Source organism: Neopelma chrysocephalum, unplaced genomic scaffold (assembly GCF_003984885.1).
Source record: "Neopelma chrysocephalum unplaced genomic scaffold, ASM398488v2 Primary Assembly neopelma1_90, whole genome shotgun sequence".
Classification (NCBI taxonomy): Eukaryota; Metazoa; Chordata; class Aves; order Passeriformes; family Pipridae; genus Neopelma; species Neopelma chrysocephalum.
The window spans coordinates 1,065,911-1,092,518 of record NW_020897752.1 but is presented as its reverse complement, the minus strand read 5'-3'; the positions used below and the strand labels follow the sequence as shown (position 1 = coordinate 1,092,518).

General features: G+C 54.4%; 1 protein-coding gene across 3 annotated transcripts in view; it reads left to right on the top strand.

Moving 5' to 3' along the window:
* PLEKHM2 (pleckstrin homology and RUN domain containing M2) overlaps positions 1–26,234 on the top strand; it is a 26,609-nt gene extending 375 nt beyond the window's left edge. Inside the window, exons 2-21 of one of the 3 annotated variants that reach the window (XM_027693109.1) lie at positions 11,149–11,255; positions 11,407–11,516; positions 12,626–12,725; positions 13,191–13,278; positions 13,930–14,116; positions 16,355–16,414; positions 18,841–19,072; positions 20,173–20,457; positions 20,503–20,928; positions 21,189–21,258; positions 21,340–21,430; positions 21,697–21,761; positions 22,065–22,153; positions 22,868–23,000; positions 23,081–23,271; positions 23,537–23,602; positions 24,062–24,221; positions 24,431–24,610; positions 24,694–24,810; positions 25,133–26,234. In XM_027693109.1, the coding sequence (XP_027548910.1) occupies positions 11,149–11,255; positions 11,407–11,516; positions 12,626–12,725; positions 13,191–13,278; positions 13,930–14,116; positions 16,355–16,414; positions 18,841–19,072; positions 20,173–20,457; positions 20,503–20,928; positions 21,189–21,258; positions 21,340–21,430; positions 21,697–21,761; positions 22,065–22,153; positions 22,868–23,000; positions 23,081–23,271; positions 23,537–23,602; positions 24,062–24,221; positions 24,431–24,610; positions 24,694–24,810; positions 25,133–25,270 (2,895 nt within the window). In that variant the 3' untranslated portion in view covers positions 25,271–26,234. Of the gene's footprint in view, positions 1–11,148; positions 11,256–11,406; positions 11,517–12,625; positions 12,726–13,190; positions 13,279–13,929; positions 14,117–16,354; positions 16,415–18,840; positions 19,073–20,172; positions 20,929–21,188; positions 21,259–21,339; positions 21,431–21,696; positions 21,762–22,064; positions 22,154–22,867; positions 23,001–23,080; positions 23,272–23,536; positions 23,603–24,061; positions 24,222–24,430; positions 24,611–24,693; positions 24,811–25,132 lie in introns of all 3 variants that reach the window. The other 2 variants (XM_027693108.1, XM_027693111.1) reach the window with 2 other exon arrangements.
* Positions 26,235–26,608: the final 374 nt, after the last annotated feature.

The following is a 26,608-nucleotide window of genomic DNA, read 5'->3' as shown; positions in this document are numbered from 1 at the left end:
CCCTGGGGACACCCCCGTGCTGGGGTTGGGGACAGCCCTGGGGACACCCCCGTGCTGGGGTTGGGGACAGCCCTGGGGACACCCCCGTGCTGGGGTTGGGGACAGCCCTGGGGACAACGCTGTGCTGGGGATGCGGGGGTGGCGACAGCCGTAGGACAGCCCTGGGGACTCCCTGCCCCAGCTTTGCTGGGGCTGTGGGCCTGGGGACCCCCCTCTGCCTGTGCTGTGGGCCTGGGGACAGCCCTAGGACAGCCCTGGGGACCCCTGTCTGCCCGGGAATAGGGCCCGGGACAGCCCTGGGGACACCCCTCTGCCCTGGGGTGCCCCTGGGGACTGCATCTGTCAGAGGTTCGGGGCTGAGGGACACTCCTGGGGACTCTCCAGGCACACATCACTGCTGTGGACGTGCAGCTAAAGGACAGTCCCTAGGGACCCCCCTGCCCGAGGTGTGGGGCTGGGGGACTGTCCTTAGGGACCCCCCACACCCAAGGTAGGGGGCTGGGAACACTACAGGGACACTGAGGGACTGTGGGGTCAAGGACACCCGACATCCCCTCTGCCAGAGGCAGAGACACCTCCAGGGCTTCTTCTGGGTGAATTTGGGGTGTCCCTGGAGACCCCTGTGTTGGTGGTGCGAGGTTGGAGGCAACCCTTCTGCTGGTGGGGGTGGCACATCTGGAGTTGTGGGGTCACCCTGCCAAAGCATCACACCCAGGACCCTCTGTCTCAGCTGGGTGGGATATACCGGGATCCTCCCACCTGGAGTTCCCCCTTTTCAAAGGGTTTCTGTCTCCTGTGGACAGGACAGGGGGAGATCCCTTTTCCTGGGACTGTTCTCAGTGATGCGAATCAGTCCAGCCTAAAACCATCTTTCTAGAGGTCCTCCCTCCAGCCAGGTCAGAGAGGCAGGACCTGGAACCTTCTCCCCATGGACACAGGGAATGTGTGGGTCATACCTTTGTGCCCTCAAAATAAGGGCTCTGAACACATGTGCCCTCATACCTTCTCTCACCTTCTCCTCCTCCCTGCCCCTCATTTCTCCTCACTCGTCTGACCATGAGAGTGTTCCTTAACGCCCATCCTGGTGGTGGGGAACGTCTGTGCCAGCACAGAGGGAACCAGGACAGGCACGGAGGGATGAATGTTGGATGCTGGAATCTTTGGGAAGGCCACAGGAGTGAGTTGTAAGGACACGCTGGAAGTTTTGTGTTGGCCCACACGTGAGCTCCAGCCATGCTTTAGAAAGAACCCCTGCTCCGTTTGAGGAGGCAAAGGGAGTTATGTTTGTGTTCATCCCAAGTTTTGGGGGAAAGGAGGCATTCTGGACTCACTGTTGTTTCTCCAGTTGTTTGGTTTCCTCTGCCTTATGGAATAGGAGATTTGCTGTGCTCTGCAGTGTGTCTTGACACGGATTTATCCATGAAAACTTGTCTTAGGAAGACCAGCATGAGTGAATTCATAGTACTTATAAAAAGGGATGACTGGACATCACCTCTGGGATGTAGGATGGATGTGCAAACCTCTCCCAGCTTTTTTCTTCCATGGATGACCCTGACCTCTGGTCTCTCACCTTTCTATCCTCTAAAATTAAGGATAATCTTGTATGTATGTGGAAATCAGTGGATGTTCAGCCTGCTCCAAGCTCTGTCACAACACTCCTGCCTCAGTTTCCCTGGATGTATAAGGAATACAACTTCCTACCCAGGATTTGTTGGACATAATTTGTTCGCATTCAGAAAATCCTTGGAGGATCCCTGTTGGAAATGCTAAAAAATCAACGTGTTTTTTATTTTAATTATTGTGATTGAACAGGACTCTTCAGCTTCAGTTCTGCCAACAAACCTTGGCCTGCCTGACCCCTGCCAACTCCTACCTTGGTCCAGCAGTGAAAATTTTGGGATTTTTCAATCCTGCCTCTTGTTCTTGTTCAGAGCAAAGCTCAGGGAAGTGTAAGAACCTGTGTGAAAATTCAGGCTGATGGACTAATTTGTGCCATCCCAGTGAAACCAAATTCAGCCCATGGTGAAATTCCAACTTCCTTTATATCCCTGGGATGCAGTTCTCCTTCCTCAGGGAAATTGCTATGGAGCTGCTAGTTTTTTCTGGCACTTGTGTCTCCAACTTCAGCCTCAAATCCCTGATAATTCTTTTTCCCTATTAGTGGGAAAGAGTAAAGTAGTAGGTTAGGGGAGCAGCTGGCTTTGTGCTGGGAAATCCTGCTCTCCTTCCTCCTCCTCTTGAGTAACTCCTTGGCTCTGGAATTGCGTCATGGGGCTTGGAGGAGTTTTCCAAGCATCTTTCCCCTGATTTCGAAAGCTTCCTCTCTGTGTAGGCTCTCACTCCTTACTTTCACCACCTGTGCAGGTGTGAGTTGTGGAACAGAGGGTTTGGATGTGTCTTATTTTCATGGAGTTACCCAGGGAAAACCACCCCGTGCTTGGCAGCTTCCCTGTGCCCGGGATGGGGAAGGCAAGGAGCAGCAGCACAGCCCTGGGCAGGGTTTGACACCTGTGCTGTGGCTGTACCTGGCCGTGATTTCAGTTTTTACCAGGGGATGCTGAACTTCAGGGGTCAGAGCACAAGCAGTGGGTGAGTTCTGTACAAATCCACGGCAAAAAAAAAAAAGTGCTTTGATTCCAAGCGAATCCCTCAAACCTCAGTGAACAGGACTGTTTGTCGTATTTTCCTGGGAATATGTGAGGGATGGAGCATGGATGGAAAATGCAAGGTGGCAAACCTGCCTGGGGAGGGTGGGTAATTCCAGCCTGTGGGTTTCTCTGTGTGGTTCCCAGGCACCAGTGGGAGATCAGTGGTAGCTCTGCCATGGACTTCAGAGGTGTGAGGTCAGGCCTCCACTGCAAAGAGAGGCAAAACACCCAATTTAGACAAAATTGGCCTTCCAGCTGGAAAGATGTCAAGAGCTTTCTACTCTTGGTGGCTTCAGGAGAGTTTAGGAAAGCTCAGCACTGAGGAGCTGGGTCCTTGCTTTGATTCCAACACAGATCCAAGGGAATTGGGAACATTGTGTTGATTTTCCCATCTACAGCTTGTCCTCTGTATCCTCCCTGGGAGCTGTAAATTAACTCCCAGGGTGATGCTTTCTGCACACATGGACAGTGTTACTGCCGGCTCATGACTGTTTCTTTTCCCTTTTCCCACTCAGTTCCCCCTCATCTCACTTTCTGCTGAGAGGCCTGTGCTCCAGCTCGAATTACTGCACAGATTGATGCCTAACCCATAATTGTTTAAAAGATTTAGGGCTTTGTTGAGGCAGAAGGCTGGAGATGGGTGTTATGGCTGAGTGTGCAGGCCCTCGTTCACTCAAGTGTTGTTTCCTTCTGGGAGATGCTGCTGCGTGTGACAGCAGTGGGATGAGACCTGCCTCCTGGTTGGATTCTTGGCACACCAGACATGCCAGCAGCTTCACAGCTGTCCTTGTCCAACCATCTCCTGATAGCCAGGAGCCGTCACAGGTGACCTGGGCTGTGGAGCTGGTGGCGTAGGTGGATTGTGTTCTCTTGTTGGGTTTCCCTGGACATTGCAGGTTTATTCAGCAGAGGTTTATTGCTGTCCCACCTGGGATTTGGTGCTGAAAATGCAAAGTCCTTAAACAGTGTTATTGTTGGCGACTCCAGGAGCTGAATGTAAAATCAGAAAAGAGGTCAGAATCCAAGATTTTGGGGCTCCTCTCTGGTTTTCAGGCTGTTCTGCTGGCTTTGAAGGACACACATTCCCATGAACTCTGGAGCAGCTGATCCTTGGTGCATGTCAATCAGGTGGAGCAGTGTTTTTTGCTGACTCTGCAGGAGTTCTTGCCAAAAGCTTTGGCTCTGCATGACTTTGGGAAGGTTTCCACTGCCCTCACAGTGAGTTAATGCTGAGCCTTTGCTGCCTGTCTCCAGCTTGGATTTTTAGCCCTGTACCTTTGAAATGCCTTTGCAGTCTCCCATGCTGCTGACTTCTGCCTTCTGACATCTCTGCTTCTGCCTAGTGAAAGAGGGTGGATTTGGGGATGTCTTAGTGCCCACTGTCCTGGAGAGGAGCAGGGAGTGCTGGAGTGGAGCATCTCTCCTCAAATCCCATAGGGAATGTGCTCATCTCTGCCAGGCTGGATTTATTTAGCCCAACTGCCACGATACAAAGGCAGCAATTCTGGAGATGTGAAAACAGCCAGATAGTCTCTTGCCTTCTGCTCCCTGTTGAGGAGCACCTTGCTGGCTCAAAGACCACAGGGGTTTTATTTCTACGAGGATCTTTCCTCTCGCTCGGGTCTCTCCAGGCTACATCCATTGCTGCTGCAGGGACCACATGGCAGGGTATTCCTGCATGTCCCTTTGCCACCTGTGTGAAGTTTGCCAGCTGCCAGAAGCCTGTGAGTGAAGGTAGCAGTGACCTCACGGAGCTCATGAGTCGTCCACAAAGGCACAAAGGTCACTCAGGTGCTTTTAAGAAGTCTGTGAACACGTGCAACTCCAACGCTGTGTTTTGGTGGCCCTTGAAGGGCTCTGTCTCTGTTGTGCTGTGGTTCTGCCCTCAGCACAGCTGGTTTTGCTTGGTTTCTTGAGTATTTCAAGGGTTGTCTCCTTAGAAATTCCTCTTGCCTTATCCCAGTGCTCAGGAAAGTTCCCTGTCTGACCACCCAGGAGCCACTCTGGTACTTGCACTCAAACCACGGCAGGTCTGGTGATGACACGAGGTTCGTTATCTGCAATTTCAAGGGGATTGGATTCTGCATGTGCCTAAATGGATGTTTGCCTTTCTGTAAGCCCCCAGATCGGCTCTGGAGCTGCAGGTGGACAAGGCTGTGATAACCTTATGGGGAGAAAAAAAATCCCACTTGTTCTCCTCCCTCTAAGACAAAGTGTTTCTCTGGGAAGAGCGGTCAGTTTAGGAGTGGCAATTTTGGCTGTGGCTTTTCCTGAGGAGCTGAAGCAAAGCCTCCGAGCCTCTCCACCTCCGATTGTGCAATTTCAGTGGCTGTTGAGTGATTTCAGCTTCCCCCACATCTGGTGACCTGGTCCAAGAAAAGTCCAAGAACTGAAATAACTGTGGGCTGGAGGAACAGGGTGGGTTGGGAGGGACTCAGATCAGCAGATACCTGGCGTGTGAGGGAGAGCAGCACCTCACTTGCCTTTGCTGTGTTTGCCACCAAACTTCAATTCTTCTTCCCATAAAATCTGTTTTTCGTTGTGCTGAGCATGTGACCTTCCCACGTGTCTTTGGCTCGTGCAGAGATCCTGTTCTGCAGCAGCCCATCCCCTGCTCTGCTTCTTGTGACAGAGGAACAGGATTCTCCCTGCGATGTGGAATTATCCTCACTGGAAAAAACCCTGTCCTTGGCTGAGCCGCACACGGGTCCAGCCTGCTGCAAGCTTTGCTGCTTAGAAATAATGAAGGGAAGCCCTGGAAAAGCCTTGGGGGTGTGGAGCTGAGGAGCTGCATGTCCCTCAAGGTGACAACCTTGCTGTCACTGGACTGGGAAGGCTTCAAAGCTCAGTGTTTCCAGCATGGAGCAGCTTTGCTGTGGGTTTCAGCTTCACCTGTGTCAGCCTCCTGTCTCTGCCCATCACCATTTCTCTCCAGGCTGCTCCAGAGTCACTCGTGGTGCCTTCCAGGTGCTGGTGCTGGTGTATTTCATCAGGAAAAAGCCCCAGTCCAGGATGGGAAGCTGGTGCTGGTTTGGAAGCTGCTTGTAAGGAATGTTGAGTCAGATCACATATGTGGCCCCCAAAAGGCTCTGCTAGAGCTGGAGTTTCAGGGCTTTGTGTTGTACAAGTGTATGAGAGAGAATAACACCCCAGCCTTGAAATCGAGCCTGCTTTTATGAGTGGTGTGGAAAACTAGGAGTTTTCCAGGCACAAGAGTTCAGACTCCACTTTATCCATTTGCCATTGAATGTCTGGACCCCTGAGCAGGTATGAGCAGGTACCAGTTCTGAGGTGTCTGTCCTGTCTTTTCCCACTCCCTCTTCCCTTGGTGCTGAGCTGCCAACGCTTGGGACAAAGTCAGTCACCTGCCACCCTTTTTGGCTGTTCCCTGGAGCTCCAGACTTGCTCCTGAGGGTGCTCAGCTCTTCCAGCTGGGGAAAACCCCTCGCCAGCCCATGTGCTATGGGTGGGAATGGGTTTTGAAGAGCCTCTCCCCTTTCCCATCCTGGGTAAGGAGCTGAGGAATGCAAGGGGTGTTTGTTGTTCTGTCTCCGTGTTTGTCCTGCCAGGGAAATACCAAGCAGAACAAGGGAAATGAGCTTGGTGGTGGAAAGCTGCTGGTGAAACATCTGTGGGACAGATTTATGAAGGGGAGATAGAGACTCAGTTGGGTTGTGGCCAGTCCTGAACAGATCAGGAGACTATTTCAGTATTTTAATAAGTTTTTAGAATTCTTGGAGAGATTTCAAAGGAGCACCACAAGAATGATTAGATTTGGGAATGGGCTTCCCAGCACACCTCCCTGATGGTTTGTTAGCATCCCTTGCAACACACGAGCTCTGCAGTTGGGCCTGGAAAGCTTCACACTCGTTGAGAACCACTGCAATTAATAAGATGTAAAATATACCAAGGAATGGCCTCGTGTGTGCCAGTGTGGGGTGGGGTGTCACTGCCAAAAATCAACTCGTGATTGATAAACAGCAATTAAATCCTCCTTCTCCTCGGTGGGGATGAGGTGTGATTATTTCCCCCTGTGCCAGCCAGGTCTGTGTTCCCTTGGGACAAACATCCGTCTGCTCCGGGTTCTCTCGAGTGTGTTTAACTCGACTGGTTGGGCTGTTGTGACCATTCCCTGGAGCAGGTTCTGTCCCATTCCCTGGAGTGGGTTCTGTCCCATTCCCTGGAGCGGATTCTGTCCCATTCCCTGGAGTGAGTTCTGTCCCATTCCCTGGAGCAGGTTCTGTCCCATTCCCTGGAGTGGGTTCTGACCCATTCCCTGGAGTGAGTTCTGTCCCATTCCCTGGAGTGGGTTCTGTCCCATTCCCTGGAGTGGGTTCTGTCCCATTCCCTGGAGTGGGTTCTGTCCCATTCCCTGGAGTGGATTCTGTCCCATTCCCTGGAGTGGATTCTGTCCCATTCCCTGGAGCAGGTTCTGTCCCATGCTGGTGCTCAGACCCCGGAGTGGTCCTGGTGGATGGTGGGAATGCCATCCACATGCCAACAGTGCTTATTTTGGCCACAGGAATGTCTATAAATAGCCCTGGGTCAGGGCTCCAGACATTTGCCTGCTCACGAGTCCTCCATCCAAGCCAACCCTTCCTCTTGGATTTGCAGCACGGAGGAGACAAGGGGAAGAGCATCTCTCCAGAAAATCCAGAGATGACCAATGTCATGCTCAGATAATGACCAATATCACGCTCATTAATGCTTTTTAACCCAATTACTTGCCTCCTTCCTGATTTCCCTGGCTCCAGCCCGGCTCACTGCCCAGGAATGTCAGGGAGCTGCTTTGTGGATGCCTCATGAAGTTTGATCACCACCTCCAGACAGGTCCAACAGCTGCCATGAGGGAGAGGCCAGTTCAATTATCCGTGTGTGTTTTATAACGATTTACAGGAGACTCTGTGTAAACACTCCATAAAATGCCGTTTTTCAGGGCAGTGCCACATCACTCCTGCCATCACCACAATCAGGGTCAGGTGCTGGGATCATCCTCTGCCCCACAATGCTCCTGGTCATAATTCCTACAAATTTTCAGCTGCGTGGATCTTGGAGCATTGGATCTTTGGGAAACGATGGAGCTGGATTTTGTTCCCTAGTTGGGAAAACTGTTTCATCCTAACTTTCCTCTGTGTGTCTTCACTCTTCTTCCCAAGCCGAAAACGCCTCCCCATCAGCTTTTGCAAGTCTTTCCCCACCCTGGCTGGAGGGATGACTCCTCCCAGGAGATCCCGAGGCTTGTTCTGTCTTGTTTCCTCCCTGGACACGTGGTAGCTCAGCAGGGATTCACCTGGCTGATCTCTTTTGGGAATTGTTGTGCTCCAATGAGCCGTGCACGTCCTTGGCTCTCAGCTGGAAGTCATCTGTGTTTATTTTGGAGGGCTGCTGGAAACAGCACCATCCCTGGATGCAACATCATCTGGAGAATGTTGTGGCACGTCTTGGTAGGATCAAGCCCTTGTGTGCTTCCCTGTGACCCACAGCTCCTAAAGGCCGTGACTCAGAGTGCCCAATCCCAAACTGCTGAGTGCGTGTTTCCCGCTGGCCGGGCCCCACGTGCTCAGGGCTGGTGTGACCCCATGACTCTGAGCAAACCACAGTCACACCAGCTCATCCTCTGGCTCTGCTCTGTGCCAAAGGGACAGGGCTGAGCCTTTTGGGAAGGGTTTGCTGTGGATATGGCCATGGGTTTTCCAGCAGCCTCCCCAGGAAGGGGATGTGATGCAGGGGGAGCTGGTTTGTGTGGAGCAGGAGCCTCAGTGCTCCTTGAATAGCAGCTAAAAAGGACACCAAGCCTTGGTGTAACACAGAATGGGCCCTTCAAAACCTAAACCCCTTCCTGAGGGAAGACTGGGCTTTTCTAGGGAAGATAAATCCATTTTTTAGATGGAGACAACCACTGTTTGCCAGCGGTTTGCACCCTCGGATGATGGGAGCAGGTCAGTCCCTGTAGCCACGGAGAGGGCTGGGAGCTGTGAACTGGCTGGAGCAAGGAGTGTGACAAAGTTCTGAGTTATTTTGAGGGAAGGAAGGAAAGAAAAAAGAGGAAATGCTTCTATTTCTTCATCTCTTTTGCTGCCCAGGCTTGGAGTGTCTCTATCACGGGGAATTCCTCAGATGGGCTCCAAGTCCCCTCCACATTGACCTCCCCAGGCTGTCTCCTTTTTTTTAGTGGTGAGCTAACAGAGTGCCTGGTTTATTTTTGTTTTCCCCACTCTTCCCCACAGCTGCATTTCCCCAATCCAGCTCAGAAACACCCAGCACCTCCTCCGAGGGTGCCCCAGCTCTCTGCAGAGCCCACGGCCTGGTTGGGACAAGCTGGGAATTTCAGCCTTCAAATCCTGGCTCATGGCCTGGGAAGTCTTTGTTTCCTGCCTCAGTTTCCCCCCAAAATGGGATATTTTAGTCAGCTCTAGCTTTTGGAGAGGCATCCCCATGGCTCCTTCTATCCATCCTGAGGGTTATGTCTCTAAATGATGTTTTTATTTCTTCCTCTTGTGTCATTGTGCAGCCTCAAACACTGGCTGCAGGTAGCTCCTGGAATTGTTCTTGAATAGTGGGATTTAAGGGAATTTTCCTCTCTGCTTGCGTCTGGGCTGCCTACTAATAGTGAGAATCTTCTGGGACAGCTTCTTCCCAAAAATGGATAGGAGCTGCTGTGCTGAAATGCATCGGGTCTCACTTGGGTGTTGTGAAAAACCCTATGGATCTCCGGAGCACCCACAGGTGCCTCTGCAAACACCACCTTGTTGCATATTTTCTTTCCCAGGGGATTTACCTGCTGGAATAGGCAGGGCAGGGACAGGTGCTGTGCCATCAGACCAGGGAATTTGGCTGGGATTTCTCGGGCTCAGCAGTTTTTTCCCACGTAAGGGCTGGGACCAGCTCCGTGCAGGAACACGCCTGGCTCTCCCATCTTACCTAAGAGCTCCAGAGGGATTCAAGGTCTTCAAAGCAGGAGGGTGTTGGAGCTCAGTGTGTTCATATTTTGAAGAGTGTTGTCGGGGTCAGTTCCCAGGGGCTGTGAGATGTTCTCTGGCCCTTTGATAACTTCACATTGAGACTGGATGATTTTTCTCAAGGAGCTTCACTAGTAATAATTCAGGAGGAGAAACCAGTTTCTGGGGACAGGTTGGACTCGACGAGCACAATAATGTCAAGTTTTGGATTTTTTAAATCTATCATGTAACTTGGCAAAGACCCATCAGGTCACTAAACTATTATATGTGCTCTCTAGAATATTGTTGTGGCTCAGCTGAGCTGTTCTTGCTTGTTGCCAGCAAACAACCATGGCATATCCCGCTGGGATTACATCCTGGGCCAGTAATCTCCCTGCCTGGATGCCAAGTATGTGTGAGACGGGGCCTAAATAGATCCGTAAGCTCCAGGGGCAGCAGGAGGCCGGTGGGTCAGCTGGGAAGGGAAATAGGATTTGGGTGCAAGGGGATTTCTAGGATTTCGAGCAGGTTTTGCAGAAGCAGAAAAGCAATTTACGCTGTGCTGAGCCTCCGAGGGCCAGGCCTGAGTTCAGGGTTAACCCTGAGTGAGGCAGACGGGCCTGGGCTTTGAGAAAGCGGCACCATACATTGTAGGGATGCGGCTGCCCCATCCCTGAAAGTGTCCAAGGCCAGGTTGGACAGGGCTTGGAGCAACCTGGGCTAGTGGAAGGTGTTTCTGCCCATGGCAGGGGGTGGGATGAGATGGGCTTTAAGATCCCTCCCAACCCAAACCATTCTGGGATTCCCTGATGTAGCCTCATTCCAGCAGAGGGAAATGACTTGGGATTTATGGAACTGCCTTCCATGTGCACGTGCCTCCACTGGGTCCTGCTGCTGTGGCCAGGAGATCTGTACCCTTGTTTGAAAGCCTGGGGCAGCCTGGCATTGACACCCAGCACTGCTGTGGCCACTGAAGCTGCCTGTGACAATCAAACCTCTGTCTGTGCCCAGGACACCAAAATTCTGCTGAGACTTCACACAGATTTGGCACAGAGTGATCGTGCAGCAGGAGTGAGGCTCCTGGACTTGGAGCATCTTTTATACCTGGAAGCAACATCTCTCCCCAGCCAGGGTTTCTCATGGCAGGACCCTCAACTGAGGAGAGCCCTCATCCATGGCAGAGCCAGAGCAGAGCAAAGCTGGGGTTTATTTCTGTTCTGAACCGCTTTGCAAGGGCTGTAGAGGAACCACCAGACTCTACTGTGGTGTTGGCTGGGAGGGAAAAGGGAAGAGGAAACAGGGAACTTTGGCTGTGCAGCCACCACCACACTGCTGGGGTGTCTGAGATGTGGGTGAGACTGGGAGAGGTTCTCCCTGGAGTTACAGCCTTTAGGGGACTCTTGAAACCAACAGCTACACCCCGTGAGTAACCTGCATCAGGGTTTAGCAAGCTGAGAGATTACAAAAAGCTACTTAATGCTGGTTATGAGCATTTTGGCATCTCCACCTTCTCCTCGAGGGCTGTAGAAGGGCATTCCAACCATCCCATCTCCTTTTTGCAGCTGCAGAGCTACTTTGCTGCCTGTGAGGACGAGACACCAGCCATCAGAAACCATGACAAGGTCCTGCAGCGGCTCTGTGAACACCTGGACCACGCTCTGCTCTACGGGTGAGCCTGGAGCCTGCCTCTGGAATGCTGCTTTTCCCCGTGGGAAAAGCCTAGTGTGGAGCCTCAGCACGGGGAAAACACCTAGGCAGGAGTTGGGATGGAGATAACGAAGGTTTTGCTTAATTTTCCTCTGGACTTTCTCTTCTTGCAGCCTGCAAGACCTTTCCTCAGGGTACTGGGTGCTGGTCGTTCACTTCACACGCCGAGAAGCCGTCAAGCAGATCGAGGTGCTGCAGCACGTGGCCACCAACCTGGGACGCAGTGAGTGCTCACAGTGTCCCTGCTGTGAGGGCAAACCTGGGCTTGGGGACACCTGGGGAGGCCCAGGCAGGTTGTGCTGAAGGGCTGCCAGCGGATTCAGGGAGCCAGCACAGCCCAGGTCACTTGGCTCAGGCCAAGGAGTCGAGGAATCATTAAAGCTGGAAAGGACCTCTCTGATCATTGAGTCCAGTTGTCCAACACTGAGTCCAGCGCTGCCAGATCCACCACTAAACTGTGTCCCCAAGTGCCACATCCACACATTTTCTAAACACTCCCAGGGATGGTGATTCCACCGCTTCCATGGGCAGCCTGTTCCAAGGAGGTGGGAGTCCTGCCATAACCACATGAGATATCCAGAAATAATGTCACCATGCCTCAGGATCAGGTGCTGAGGCTTCTGCTGCCCTGAAACCCAAGGGGCCGTGCCCTTGGGAAAGGTTCCTGGGAAATGGGAGCTTCGTGGGGCCGTGCCCTTGGGAAAGGTTCCTGGGAAATGGGAGCTCTGTGGGACCATACCCTTTGGAAAGGTTCCTGGCAGATGGGAGCATCCCCTCTCACCCCCCAGTGTCTCGCTGTAGCTGTTGTCTGCATGATCCTGCATTTTCCCTGCTGTGAGTTGTCCGTAGGGGATGTTTGGGACCATCGAGGCCGCTTGTGGTGCAGGACAGTGCCCAGATCCTCTCTGCCAGATTATCCCAACACCCACCATGTCCCAGGCCCCTACTGGTGAGAATGGAGCTGAGCACAGACTCCACCATCACCTCTCTCTGCACCAGAATTGGTGTCAAATTGCACCCGGGCTGATTTAGAGCGATTCTCCCTCCACCCCTCCTGTCTCCTGGCATTTCCAGCGGGGCTCCCATCTCGCTACACAGACACAGTTCTGTGGCTGATTCTCAACCAGACTCTTACTCCTCTTTCCACTACAAATCACGAATCTCTCACTGGCATTTCCCCCCCCCCAGAATTCTCCCACCATCAGTTGCTGCCCCCAAATGATACAAATGAACAATCTGGCATGTTTTAACTGATTTGTGATTATTTCTAGGCTTGTTTCACTTGTCAGGTGTTTCCCCACAGATAAATTCTCTCTGCTGCTCTGTTCTCAGGCCGGGCCTGGCTGTACCTCGCCCTCAATGAAAATTCCTTGGAGAGTTACTTGAGGCTGTTCCAGGAGAACCTGAGCCTGCTGCACAAGTACTATGTCAAGTGAGTATCCCAGCTCTTTCTCCTTTGGGCACTGGTTGGCATTCCTTCTTGTCAGAAGCCAGCCCAAATTTGCCAGTGGGGAACAAGCAGTTGATCAGGGTCTGATTTTTGTCCTTGTGGGATTTACGTGATGAATTTAAAGGTCCCAGATGTGGACGCACTGTCCTCTTATATAGATAAGAAGCCCTGCAAGCCTCTCTCCTAGTTCCTGCTTTTACTCTGCAGTCCCCTTCATATTTATCATGGATTCCAAGAGGCTGGTGAGCTCTTATCCAAGGACCCAGCTCTGGTGGACACTTGGAAATGCGGCTGTAGCTCTGTTTGGGGACAGCACGTGGTGGTTGCCTGAGCTCCGGGGCCGTTTGGAGCAGCTCAGAGACACCACTGAGGAAACAGAAGGGCCCTTGTAGCTGCTTCTCCTCCTTCTCACATCTGTAAAGCTCTTTTGTTTTACCCTCACTGCAGGAACGCCCTGGTCTGCAGCCACGATCATCTGACCCTGTTCTTAACGCTGGTGTCTGGGCTGGAGTTCATCCGCTTTGACTTGGACCTGGTGAGTGTCTGATCTGTTCTCTCGGCTCTGGGAGGGGGGGAATGTAGAGCAGGGGGAGTCCAGGGTGGGACAGGTCCCACCATTTGTTCCAGGGTAGATGTGGTGAGTGTTTGATTAGTTCTCTCTGCTCTGGGAGAGTGGGAATGTGGAGCAGGGAGAGTCCAGGGTGGAGGTGGTGAGTGTTTGATCTGTTCTCTCGGCTCAGGTAGAGTGGGAATGTGGAGCAGGGGGAGTTCATAGTGGGACAGGTCCCACCACTTGCTCCAGGGTGGACCTTCTTTTTGGCCTTCAGCTGAAAACGTGATGCTGATGCTTGTAGGGAAGACTTTCAGGTCTTTTGGGGATCCAGCAATGGAATTTACTCCAATTACTCAGTTATTCCTCTGCACTGTTCCAAAGAGGAACACGACAGCTGTGGGGCAGATTGGTGGGGATGAAGGATTGAACTCTGCAAGTGTGGTTTGGAACACTGGTGTCCCTCCAGGAAACACAAAACCACTGGATAACCCTCGGTGTCGCAGTGGAGCCGCTGGGTTTCCTCTGAAATGGGCACTCAGAGGGGACGTTCAACCGGATGGGGGGACATTCTCCCCCCAGTTGTGCCAATAACAGTGACTGGGAGCCTGACTCACCCCACGCTCTTCCCTGCAGGATGCTCCATACCTGGATCTGGCCCCGTACATGCCGGATTATTACAAGCCCCAGCACCTGCTGGACTTCGAGGAGCGTCTGCCCAGCTCCGTGCACGGCTCCGACAGCCTGTCCCTCAACTCCTTCAACTCCGTCACCTCCACCAACCTGGAGTGGGACGACAGTGCCATCGCTCCCTCCAGCGAAGGTCAGGGGGTGTTTGGGGCTGGTGCAGTCAGGGCTGAGTGCTCCACATCCCCTTGGGATGAGGTAGCAAACGATGGGCTGGAAGAGACCAAAGTGAGAACCCCAGGAGCCAGGCTGTGAGTCTCTTCTGCCTTAAATCCTTGGGAGATAGGACAAGGGGAAATAGTTTTAAATTAAAAGAGTTTTAAACTAAAAGAGGGGAAATTTAGATTGGATATTTGGAAGGAATTCTTCCCTGGGAGGGTGGGGAGGCCCTGGCACAGGTTGCCCAGAGAAGCTGTGGCTGCCCCATCCCTGGAAGTGTTCAAGGCCAGGTTGGACAGGGCTTGGAGCAACCTGGGCTAGTGGAAGGTGTCCCTGCCCATGGCAGGGGTTGGAATTAGGTGAACTTTAAGGTCCCTTCCAACCCAAACCATTCTGGGATGATTTGGTGGTAGCAGCCCCTTTGGCTCAGGCTGGGAGAGAAGGACCTTCCCTGCCAGTCACCCCAGGCCACGTTCCCATCCCGGGGGGTTATTTTAGCAAAAACTGGAGGAATCTCCTCATGGAGTGAAGGCTGTGCCTGTGTCTGAATGTGGCTGGCAGGGCAGGGCAGGGGCCCTGGGCTGCAGGGGAACTTTTTAAACTGGTTATTTCACAGTCCAGAAACCCACCCATGCTGGAGCTGGTGGGGCAATAGCTTCCAGAGCATGGTCAACTCCATGTCTGTAGTCTGGGAGAAAGGCAGCCAGTGGTCTCACAGGTGCTGAGTTTTCCTCTTTATGCATCTTGAGCAGCCTCATAAATTGTCCTCCTCACCCCCTTATCCCTGTCAGAGAGGCTGGGTGTTGTTCCTGATGAACATGAAGACACGTACCTTGTGTCTGCCCCCTTAACCTGCTGCAGGCCAGAGCAGGGAGCTCATATCCCACACCCACCGTGTTCACATGAAGGAGCAGCTCTGCTGCTGCTGCTCTTCCTAATCCAAAATACATTGGCCCTGTCCCATTCTTTATGTCAGTGTGAGCAAGGGGATTCTGGAATAGAATTGGAATGGAATGAACTGTTAGTTGGATGCAGTGAATTCAGGACTGGGCCCACACACAGATGGGTTCCCTTGAGACAAGGGTCACCTTTTACATGCAGGAACCTACAGATATTAAAGAACATGAGAAGGAGCAGCCTGGGATAGGCATTAGAGTCATTTTAGCAAAGGACTTGGGAGCACAGCACTGGTTTGGGCTCACCCACATCTGCACTTGTGAAAGGGCTTGATTTTGGGGGCTTGTTTATGCCAAATCTCCACATCCCAGGTAAGCTGGAGATAGCACGAGGAGCCTGGAAATAAAAACCACAGGGAAAAAGGTTGTCCAGCACCAGAGGTTTGGCACAAGCAGCTGTTTCAGGGCTTATATTCCTGCTCCTCCCTCAGCAGAGCATGGATTGGTGCCAAACATCTCCTGCCTGTCCCTATTCCCTGGGTGTCCCTTGGGTTTGGCTGCACTCTCCAGCCCGTCTGGGGGATGGCAGCTTCATGCTCCAGGGAAGAGGGGTTTGGAGCAGAAATCCAGGAGATTTTGGAGCTACATTTTGGGTTTGGCATCACCTCAGGCTGTTCCATGTGTCCAGGCAGTGGCTGTGATCTCTGTCTCAGTTTGCCCATACACTGGTGTAGGAATGCTGGGCCAGGACCCAGGAGGGCAGCAATTGCTGCTGTTCCTCAGGTGTGCAGGAATTTAACTCCAGTAACTATTTCCCAGCTCGTCATTTCAACAGGAGCATCTCTCTACCCTGAGAGTGTAGGTGGAGCTGGGGATTTTAGGGTCAGAGGCCAAGATTTTCCCTTTAATGAGAGCCCTGGCTTTGCAAACATTCACGAGTCAAACATCACAGTATCTACGGGAGGTAAGTGTGAAGTGGGGAAACTGAGGCACAGAGTGGTTAAATTGCTTCCCAGAGAAGATCAAGCCCTGGTTTAGCTTCCCAGCAGCATGAATAATGGGGCTTTCATCCTTCCCTGGTCCTGTTGTAGCTCCCATAACACAGCCATCCAGCAGAACTGCCATTAGTGCAGCTGGTTTCCATTCACATCCACGTTCCCTGACAATTTTCTCATGCATTTCAGATACCAGTGAACAATTGTTTTGTTTCTCCCCATTCCCATCTCCCTCCCCAAACCCCCTTCACACTCTCCCCTCTCCCCCCTTCCCTCCCCACTACTTGTATTTCTAATCCTGAGTTTTATCCCTCGTTTTTGTAGATTATGATTTTGGAGATGTCTTTCCAGCAATGCAGACCATGCCCAGCAGAGACTGGGAAGGTGGGACACACTCATCTCTTACAGCATTTTGGTTTTCTCTCTGCATTGCTGCCACCTGAGCTTTGCTGCATGTTCCCCCATTCATTTCTTTAATAACCAACTGCTCCATCTTGATGGAATTCTGTACAGGCAGAAAGGAGTGGAAAAGATCCCCCGAGGTGGGAGGTTGTGTGTCTCACCTGTGAGGACATGGGCAAAGCTTTCCCCAGCTCCTGCTGTACACAAACACACTCACCTGGCCACATATCCCACAGCTGAGGGATGTTTTCCTGCATCTAATGATGCCTTCATGTCCAGATTACAAAAGAAAATCTGGAATATTGCCCCTGCTGTGGAGCTGGCAGCAGGGACCAGCGTCCTTCCAAAATGTGGGATGTGCCAGCTGCCCACATGCCATGGATTTCCTCTTTGGGGTAAAGCATGCAGGGTGCTGATCAAAAACACTGATCCACCATCACCGATTTCCTGAAAGCCCTGGAAAACAAATGAATTAATTCTGCTGCCTTTAATTTTGGGCCTTTTGCAGGGATTAATTTGGGAGGTTTTGTTTTCCCTGGACCCTGCTGTCCCGTGTCAGAACATCTCCTGTGAAGCCACAACATCCAGCACGTGGCCATGCTCAGTTTGGGTCACTACACTTCTTATTTATTTTACCACTTTTTAAACCAACTCGTCAGCTACATTTGGCCTTTATGGCCAAGAGCACGTGCCCAGTTTGGAGGAATTGGTTCTCCTTCCTCCACATGCAGCCCCTGTGTGAATCCTCTCCGTGCCACAGGAGCAGGACCCTCCCTGCTTTACCCCTGGAGGAGACACACCCACACCCCATCCTTTGCAGCTCAAAGCCTGATGGAGCTTTGGATCTGAATTGACTTGGTACCACCTGAATATGTGAGGAAATCTGCCTGAATTCCATGTGGATTGTTCTTGGGCTCCCTCTCATCTCCTTTCTTACCCCAAGCACAGGGATGTCCCAGACATGGTTTAACCTGTCCCTGAAGGTGCAAACCACATTTCCAAACCCAGCTCCACTGTGGGTGTTGGGTGGAGACCGGGAGAAGCCAAGGGGTGCTGGGGCAGGTCCCTCTGGATTTCAGGCATGCACAGCTCCCATGTGCAGGTCCTGGTTGCATAGTGGGATCCACCACTGCTCCGGGCTGAGCTTCCTCAGCCACAGGGAAATTGTCACTGGAACCCCCACCAGGTCACCTCACTAATGGATTCCTTGCTGTGGGAACACAGAGCAGAGGTTAAGAAAGTTTGGGCCATTCCCTGTTTTCAGCAAATGCATTTTGGGGTAAAATTCTGTATTTTGGACAAAGATTGTTTTGTCTCCACAGAACCAGCAGGATTTAGGCCAAAGAAGTAACACTGGTTGGTGGTGCAGGCTGAAATAGCTTTTAAATGTTTTATTTTATTAATGGTTGGACTTCATGATCTTAGAGGTCTTTCCCAATTTAAGTGATTCCATGAATTTCCCTTTAATGCAAACATTAACAACCTCATTGACTTCCCTGGTAGAGCCCACACCCCTCACGCTCCAGGGCAGGAGTTTCAGTGGGAGCAAAGTGGTGTTTTACATCATCCCTCACCAACTGCCTGGATTAGAGTTTTAGAAGAGGTTTCATTTTCCTCCTCAAATCCTACACCTCCAAAGTGTAGGGCTGTGGTTCTCTCCCCAAGGGGTCTTTCTTGGTGGCTGAATCATAGAATCATGGAATGGTTTGGGTTGGAAGGGACCTTAAAGATCATCTCATTCCTATCCCTTGCCATGGGTAGGGACACCTTCCACTAGACCAGGAAGGGTGCTGGAGGAGGGCGTGGATAACCTTCCTTTAACTGTGATTTTGGATGGATAACTCTGAGCATGACTCCTGCAGCCCTTCCCTGCTGCTCCTTTTCCCTCTGAAGACTAACACGGGCCAAGCTGTTTGTGCTCCCACCTGTCTGTGCTGCCTGCTGTCCTCAGACCCCCGGGAATGCTGTGTCCCCCTCCACCACACTTCAGCCCCCCACGTGTGTCCCGTGTGAGCAGAGGAGAGCAGTCAGCTCCATAAGGAATGCTGGTCCATGGCTGGCTCCATGTCTGCCCTTCCAGCTGGACGAGCACCTTCCCGTGGCAGGGGGAGAAGCAGCAGCCTCGTTGCTCGCTGTTGTCTTGCTGAGAAACACCACGGCCCCAAAACCCCTCAAACCCCTCCCCACAGACACCACCTCTACTCCCTAATCCGGCTGCCGGCTCTGGGGTGGCCGAGCTGTTGTTTCCAGGCACTCTCTAAACCTCTGGCCGGTCTGTCCCTCCTCACTGGCACTGTGAGCAGTGCAGTGACCACGCAGTGCCCTGGCCCCCAGCAGCTTGGCTTCACCTGCCTCCATCCCGGTGCCCGAGCGGGCACTGATCCGCCCTTCCCACCTTGTCTTTGCAGACGGAGACCTGACGGACACGCTGAGCTGCCCGCGCTCCACCGCCTCGGAGGCCAACGGCAGCAAGGGCCCGGTGAAGAGCCCGACCCAGCGCCACAACCCCTTCAACGAGGAGAAGGCCGACGTGCCCTCCTCCAGCGACACCACGCCGGTGCACACGGCCAGGGAGAAGGCAGAGGCCACTCCCGAGGGGACAGACCAGTCTGAGAGCTGCACGGAGCTGGAGGTCATCAGGTAGGGACAGAGCTGCTGGCCTGATGCTGAGGATGTGCCACCCCCTGTAGCCCAGTGCAGATGGTGTCTGTGCTGGAGCCTTTGTGTAGCTGTCATGAGAAAGCAGGTTTATAGTCCAGACCCCAGCAGATGCTCTGTAGGTGTCACAGCTCGTCTCGTAGGTCTGGGCTGGTCTGGGGTCCCTTGGGCTGACTCTGTATCAACACCTTTCAGTGTGTCAGAGTAACCTGTGAGCTTTTAATTGGAGCTCTCTCCAGCTGGTGGCAGGTTTGCAGCAGTTCTGGGTCTTGGATCTTCCCTCCTGTCCTGTCCCTCCTCCTGTTTGTCAGCAAGCTGTGGCTAAACCTGTTGTGGGAGATGCCTCCACAGAGTTCCTAGCCGGCGTTTGGCTCCTGCAGAGGAGATCCCCAGGGGTTCCTTGGAGCCCTGAACCCAGACAAAGAGCTCAAGGCTCTGTCTGCTCACTCCCAAGCCATGGGGACACCCCAAAATCCGCCCAGCAGGCCTGGGCTTTGGTCTTGTGCCCAGTTTTTCCTGGGAGGAGCAAAGGAGCTGGGTTACGTGGCATCCTGCACCTCAGACACAGGGAAGGGGAGCAGCACACTCCCTTCCCAAACAAGGGTGACCTGGCAGCAGTTTGGGTGTCACGGGTGTCCAGAACACTTCCGCAGCAATCCCGGGGTGCCACTGGCTGGAGCAGGCTCCAGCCTGCATCTCCCTCTTCTGGCAGGTGGGGACATGGCAGTCCCATCTCTAGGAAGCTCCTCCCTTCCCAGCTGCCTGCTCTCAGCCGGGGATTTCTCCCATGTCACCTTAGCTCTGCATCCATTTGTGATCCCTTTGCAGCCAAAGGAAGCCCAAGGTGCTGCATCCAGCGGTGATGCCCCTTCTATTTGGGATAAGTAGGAAAAAGTGTCCATACCTTGTGTCTCGTGACAACTGGCACAGAGATGGGGGCTCTATGTGACTGCACATCGAGCAATGTTCTCGATAGAAGGGTTTCCCTGAAATAGGGAAAAGTGCAAAGGAATGTTGTTGGGAAAGGGTGGGATCGCAGAGTCTAAGCAGGCAGAGGTGAGTGACGTTCCTGTCTCTCACAGGTTGGCCAAGAAGAAGAAAACGGGCAAGAAGAAGAAGGTGAAGGCCGAGGAGGTGGTGAACAGCCCGGCCCCTGCAGCGCCTGAGGCCAGCGGGGACAGCGGCGTCAACGGGCTCAGTGACAGGGAGGAGCCGCCCCGGGACGAGGGTCCCGCTGCCCAACGGGGGCCGGAGGAGGGGGGCGAGCGCCCGGCCCTCGGGCAGCTGACCCTGCGCATCCCCGAGATGAAGGACACGTCCATGGAGAGCCTGGGGCAGCCCCTCAGCAAGGTCATGGACAGGCTCAACGGGCAGCTGGACCCCGGGGGCTGGAACGCCCCCCTGGAGCCCCCCGGGCAGCCCTTTCGGACCGGCACGCCAGGGGAGACCCCCGATGGATCGTCCTCTGGCGACTTTAGCAAGGGGATTTCAGCCCCCATGGACTTCTACCGATTTACCGTCGAGAGTCCAAACGCTGCTGCACCAGGTGGTGGCCACCATGACCCTCCAGGGCCTGGCCAACCGCCACATGTTTCTGGTAGCCCTGAGGCTCCTGAAGAAGAAGAAGAAAGCAGAGAGGGAGAAGCAGTTGGGTCAGTAGAGGAGTCTAGAAGGGCGAGTGATGAACCCCAAACTGGCCAGACAGAAACCGCCAACCCCCAGGCTCCCTGTGAGCCCAAGAAGGAGCAGCCCAGCCCTTCCCTGAGCAGTGCCGAGGACTCTGGGGTGGAGGAGGGGCAGGGCAGCCCCTCGGAGCTGACCCATCCCTCTGAGTTCAGGTGAGGATGGCTTTGCTCAGCAGGGAGAACGTCTTCCAAACAATGAGCTTGAGCTGGTGTTTTCCCCTTTGTCCTTGGTTTGGGGGGCAAAGTCCGTCCTTTTCCAGGGTGAAAAGGAGGCACAAGGGGTCAGGAGGAGAAAGTCTTGGGGGAATAACAAGTGCCCAAATCATGGACATGTTCAATAAGGAAGGGGATTGCCCTTCCTGGACTCACCCAGCCCCATATCCATGTCCATCCTCTGCTGTCTCTCTCCACAGGGTGGATAACAACCATCTCCTCCTGCTGATGATCCATGTCTTTCGGGAGAATGAGGAACAGTTATTCAGGGTAAGGGGGTCACCATGGATTGAAGGGCCAGCTCTGTGCCTGCATCAGCCCAGGGCTGAGAGCTCTTTTGTCTCCATGCAGATGATCCGAATGAGCACTGGGCACATGGAGGGGAACCTGCAGCTGATCTACGTCCTGCTGACGGATTGCTACGTGTACCTGATCCGGAAAGGTACCCCATCCCAACAGCCCCTGGGCTCAGCAGCAGGGAGGGAGGCTTGTCCATGAATTAGGGCACCACAGCTCCCTGCCTTCACTGCCAGTTCCCTCGTGTCCCAGTAGGGAGCTCAGGTTGGCCTGTGCCCCGGGAAGCCCTGGGACACGTGTCCCGTGGCTCTGTGCTGCCTGGGACACGGCTCGGTTTGCAGGTCCATCGCTGCTGCTGCTGCCAAGGGGGTCCTTTGCCCCCCTTCACGTGGCTCTCTGTGTCTGTGCCAGGGGCAGCGGAGAAGCCGTACATGGTGGAGGAGGCCGTGTCCTACAACGAGCTGGATTACATCTCGGTGAGCAGCTGGGGAGCAGGAGGGCAGCTGGGACAGTCCTCGCCTGCCCAAGGGATGAGGGTGCCAGGAGCGTCATGGTGGGGTGTGCTTGTGTCCGTGGGGAGTGTTTTGGCCAGTGAATCTCTGAGACTGGGAGAGTTGGAAGTGATCCCCCCTCAAATGCCACCTCTGTGGGTGCCCACCTTGCTTGTGGGCAGCAGAGTGACCACCGACCCTCTCCCCAGGGCGAGGAGCCAGGTCCAGCCCTGCTCCATTGCCCCTCATGCCATGCCTGGCTTCCCTAACCCTCCCTGTGTGGCACAGGTGGGGCTGGATCAGCAGACAGTGACCCTGGTGTGCACCAACCGGAGGAAGCAGTTCCTGCTGGACACCGCCGACGTGGCTCTCACCGAGTAAGCGCGGGGACGGAACCCCTGAGCGGCACCTCGGACGTGGGGAGTGTGGGACACGGCACTGACAGCCCTTCACGACAGTCCTGCCACCACTTGGGGTTTGGGGTTGGTTTGATGCCACTGGCTGAACCCTGCAGGCAGCTGGAACTGCCTCAGGCATGGATACACCAAAAGTATCTTCCTTGGATAAACACAGCAGTCCCCCTGTCCCTCAGAATGAGCCTCAGGGGTCTGGGCAATGCAGACCCACATGTCCCTTGGGTCACTTGGGATGAGCAGGGACGAGCTCTGAGTTCCAAGCACATCCCCAGGCCTGTGTGGTCAGCTCAGGGACGTATGACAGCTGATGGTCATACTGGGATCTGGTTTGGGGTGTGTCCACCTGCCAGTCCTACCCACAGCCCTGGGATTAGCTTAGTTGGTTACAGCGTGGTGCTAATAATGCCAAGGCTGCAGGGTCTATTCCCAGTATGGGCTATGTGCTTAAGAGTTGGACTTGATCCTTTGGGTTCCTTCCAGCTCAGAATATTCTGTGGTTCTGTGAGCTCCTTTCTGGAGTTCAGGCTCTGCAACCCTCTGTCACCTCTGGTCTGTAGGTTGATTTTGGGACCCAGAGGCCCACAGTGAAGGGGATCCCCTTGGGCACCAAAGCATGTGAGGGAGATGAGGGGCTGTTTGCCCTGGCCTTGTCAGAGATCTCTGCCTCCCTCTCAGGTTCTTCCTGGTCTCCTTGAAGTCAGCCATGATCAAAGGGTGCCGGGAGCCCCCGTACCCCAGTATCCTCACGGATGCCACCATGGAGAAACTGGCGCTCGCAAAGTTCGTGGCGCAGGAGTCCAAGTGTGAGGTGAGTTTGGATATTGCTGCCATCACCGTGGGTGATGAAGGCTCACGGGAGACTCCCTTGACTTCTGCTGCTCCTCACAGGCCTGCGACGTGGTGGTGCGCTTCTACGGCCTCGTTCACTGGGAAGACCCCATGGATGAGGCGCTGGGACCCGCCAGCAACAGCTACTCCTCCAGTGAAAATGCCGTCACCAAGGACGGCATCCTGCACTACAAGGCAGGGACCTCCTACCTGGGCAAGGAGCAGTGGAAGACCTGCTTCGTGGTGCTCAGGTGGGCGCTGGGGCTGCAGGTCAGGGGCAGCCAGGGCCCGTTGGAGAAGGTGCTGGGAGCACTGTGCTGCTTGGGAGGTGGTGAGGACCCGTCTTGTCACCAGGAGGGCTAAAGCCACCAGCTGTGGGTGCCCAGCAGCAGGAACGTGACCCCACGGGGCTGTGTGGGTGGAGGGCAGGGCAGGGCTGGCCATGGGACTGAAGGCAGGGGATACCAGAGCTGAGCTGACTCCGGTGACCCCCTCTCTCATCTTCCCAAACGGCAGCAACGGGATCCTGTACCAGTACCCGGATCGCACCGACGTCACCCCCCTGCTCTCCATCAACATGGGGTAAGTGGCTGGTGGGACGGGGCACCCAGACTCGGTGGGGATCTGGGGAGCAGGAGCTCCTTGGGATGTCCAGGGAGGTGTTCTGGGGCAGATCATGACCTACACCAATGCTGCAGGACTCCCTGCTTGCTCCTGGCTGGTGCCAGGTTTAGTGGGAGATGGCCTCATTTCCTCCTAGTTTTCGAACACTTAACCCACCCTTGGATGGGGATTGGCCTCTGAAGGGTGACATACCCCTCTAGGAGCCATTCTGGGAGACCCACTGTGCTCAACTCCAGCTCCCCACAATACACAGAGACAGGCCATCCTTGGAGCAATCCCAGGGGATGTTGCAGAGGGGAAATGAGTGTTTGTGGGGAAGAGGGCTGAGGTGCTGCACAGGGAGGGCAGGCAGAGGCTGTTTTCGGGCTGGTGCTGGCATATCCACCCCACTGATGTCCATCCTCCCCTCTCTCCCAGCGGTGAGCAGTGCGGGGGGTGCCGGCGCTCCAACGCCACGGACCGGCCCCACTCCTTCCAGGTGATCCTGACGGACCGGCCCTCCCTGGAGCTGAGCGCCGACAACGAGGAGGACATGGCAGACTGGATGCAGTACTTCTGCCAGGCTGTCTCCAAAGGGGTGAGCCGGGGACGGGCCCCAAGCATGGTTGCTTCGACCCCCTCCTTTGCCTGGAGCCCCTTTGGAGCCGCTGAAGGGAGCAGGGCTGCCTGGCAGGGATGGAACAGGCAGCTTTATTCCGAGCCAGGAGAGCTTCCCCACAGGGCACCCCATGGAGATGGGGCTCCACCATGCCAGACATTAACCCCCCCTTTCCCCACCCCATGCAGGTGATCCCCCAGGGTGTTGCCCCCACGCCTTGTGTTCCCTGCTGCCTCGTGCTGACAGATGAGAAGGCTTTCACGTGCCACGAGGACTGCCAGACCAGCTTCTTCCGCTCGCTGGGCACCGCCGAGCTCACGGACATCGCCGCCGTCTCCACGGAGGCCGGCAAGGAGTACTGTATCCTGGTGAGCTTGGGGCTTCGGGACCGGCTGGCCCAGGGCTGGGCGAGGGTCCAGTGGTGACATCCAGCCTCTCTCTTGGTGTTTAGGAGTTTGCTCAGGACAGCAAGGAGTTCCTGCCCCCCTGGGTCCTCTATTTTAGTTGCACTACAGAGCTGGAGAGGTTCCTGTCGGCGCTGAACGCCGCGTGGAGGAACATCTACCAGGTGAGCACGTGGGGCTGCCTCACACCCTTCATCCAGTGAGGGAGGGCAGAGGGGTGAATTCATCCCTGCAGGGTGAACCCAGCTTTCCCACAAAGGGCAGGGAGCTTCTCTGTTGTCCATATAAGCACGGGATGTGGGATTTGGAGCCTGGCAAGACAAGCCATGAGCATCCCACGCTGGCGAAGGGAGCGGGAGGGACCTGGGGCAGCCCATATTTAGGACACAGACGATCCAGTTCGTGTGGATTTGAGGTGGTTTTACAGCAAGAGGGAGAAGTGACTGTTGTCTGTTCCCCTCCTGACACCCCACACGTGTGTTCCAGGTCGAGCTCCTGCACAAGGCCATCCTGGACGCCGCTGTCAAGAAGAAGTGTGAGGACGCCCAGAGCCTCATCGACAGCGCGTGGCAGCGCAGCGACAGCCTGTGCCGCGGCCGGGCTGAGCGGGACCCCTGGTGCTGACCCTGCCCGGGGGAGGACAGCTCATGGGGACCCATTTCTGGGGGAAGCAGGGCCTGTGTCTGGCCAACTGGCAGCCCAAACCTCCTGCCATCGCTCAGTCCCGGCCAGGGACGTGCCTGCAGCGTGGACCCCGTGCCCACCGCCGAGCCAAGGATGTCCAGCGCATTTTGGGAGCAGCCGGACGCTTCTCCACCTGCGCCTTCCTCCTCCTCCAGCTGCCACGGGGCAAAGAATTTGCCTTTCATGGAATAATGTCCCACTAGTAGTGAGGGAGAGGGTGGGAGTGGGGTGGGCTGGGATGAGCATCCCCCCGTTGTGGTGGGGAACAGGACTGAGGACTTGTTCATTTTAGAACAGGGTCGGGGCGTGGAGGGGGCGAGATGGGAACACTCAATTGCTACCGTGCATGTTTTGTTGCTCCTACAATCACTGAGTACGGCACTGCTGCGCCGCCTCCTCCTCCTGGAGAACCCACCCAGGGCCTCCGGACGTCAGCCTGTCCATGAGGTTTGAGGCTAAGGAAGAGGGAACAGGGCCAAAAATTTGGCCTTAAACATCCCAGTGTGGTTTTAGGAGAGCTCAGAAGCTGGTTTGAGGTTTGGATGCTGGTCCCGTGTGCCGGGGAGGGGGTGAAGAGATGGAGTCCCACGTTCTTCAGGCATCCTGAGGGACGTTGTCACGTGGCTGCCACCGAACACATCCCCACCTCCTCGGTTCCTGCACCCGAGGCCGGCCCGGAGCCGTCGCCGCTTGCGCTCCACAGCGAGCACTTTGGGGCACAACCCCTGCTTTTAAATAATAATAGGAAGAAGAATAATTATAATAATAATAATCCGGAGACCTTCTCATGTAATATACGTTCATGGGGCCTTTTTCTGGGAGGAAACGTACGTGACTGAATGTATATGTACATACATCTGCTTCCTTTCCCCCCTCCCCAAATAAATAGTCACTGGTAACTCAGCTTTGGCCCTGCGACACATTCCAGCACCCAGGGCTGTTGTTCCTCATCCTGTTGTCACTTTGGAGCCTGTGGAATCGCTCTGGGGCAGGACGCTGAACCCCAGTGGTGTTAACCCTGTGCTGGGGCACGTTCTCTTTTTCAGTTGGGAATTATCCATCAGGACACATAGTCTGGATGCTCTGTCCCCATTTATCCCCAGATCCAGGAGATATTCCTAGTCTAGACAAGAAATAAACAGCCATGGGACCAGCCCCCAGCATCACCCACCTTGCCTGTAAACCCTCCCTCTCCTTTTGGGATCAAAACAGGGGTGTTGGGGGTATATCAGGGATGGGGGAGCCACTGGGGTGGGGAGGACTCACACCTCCCCACCC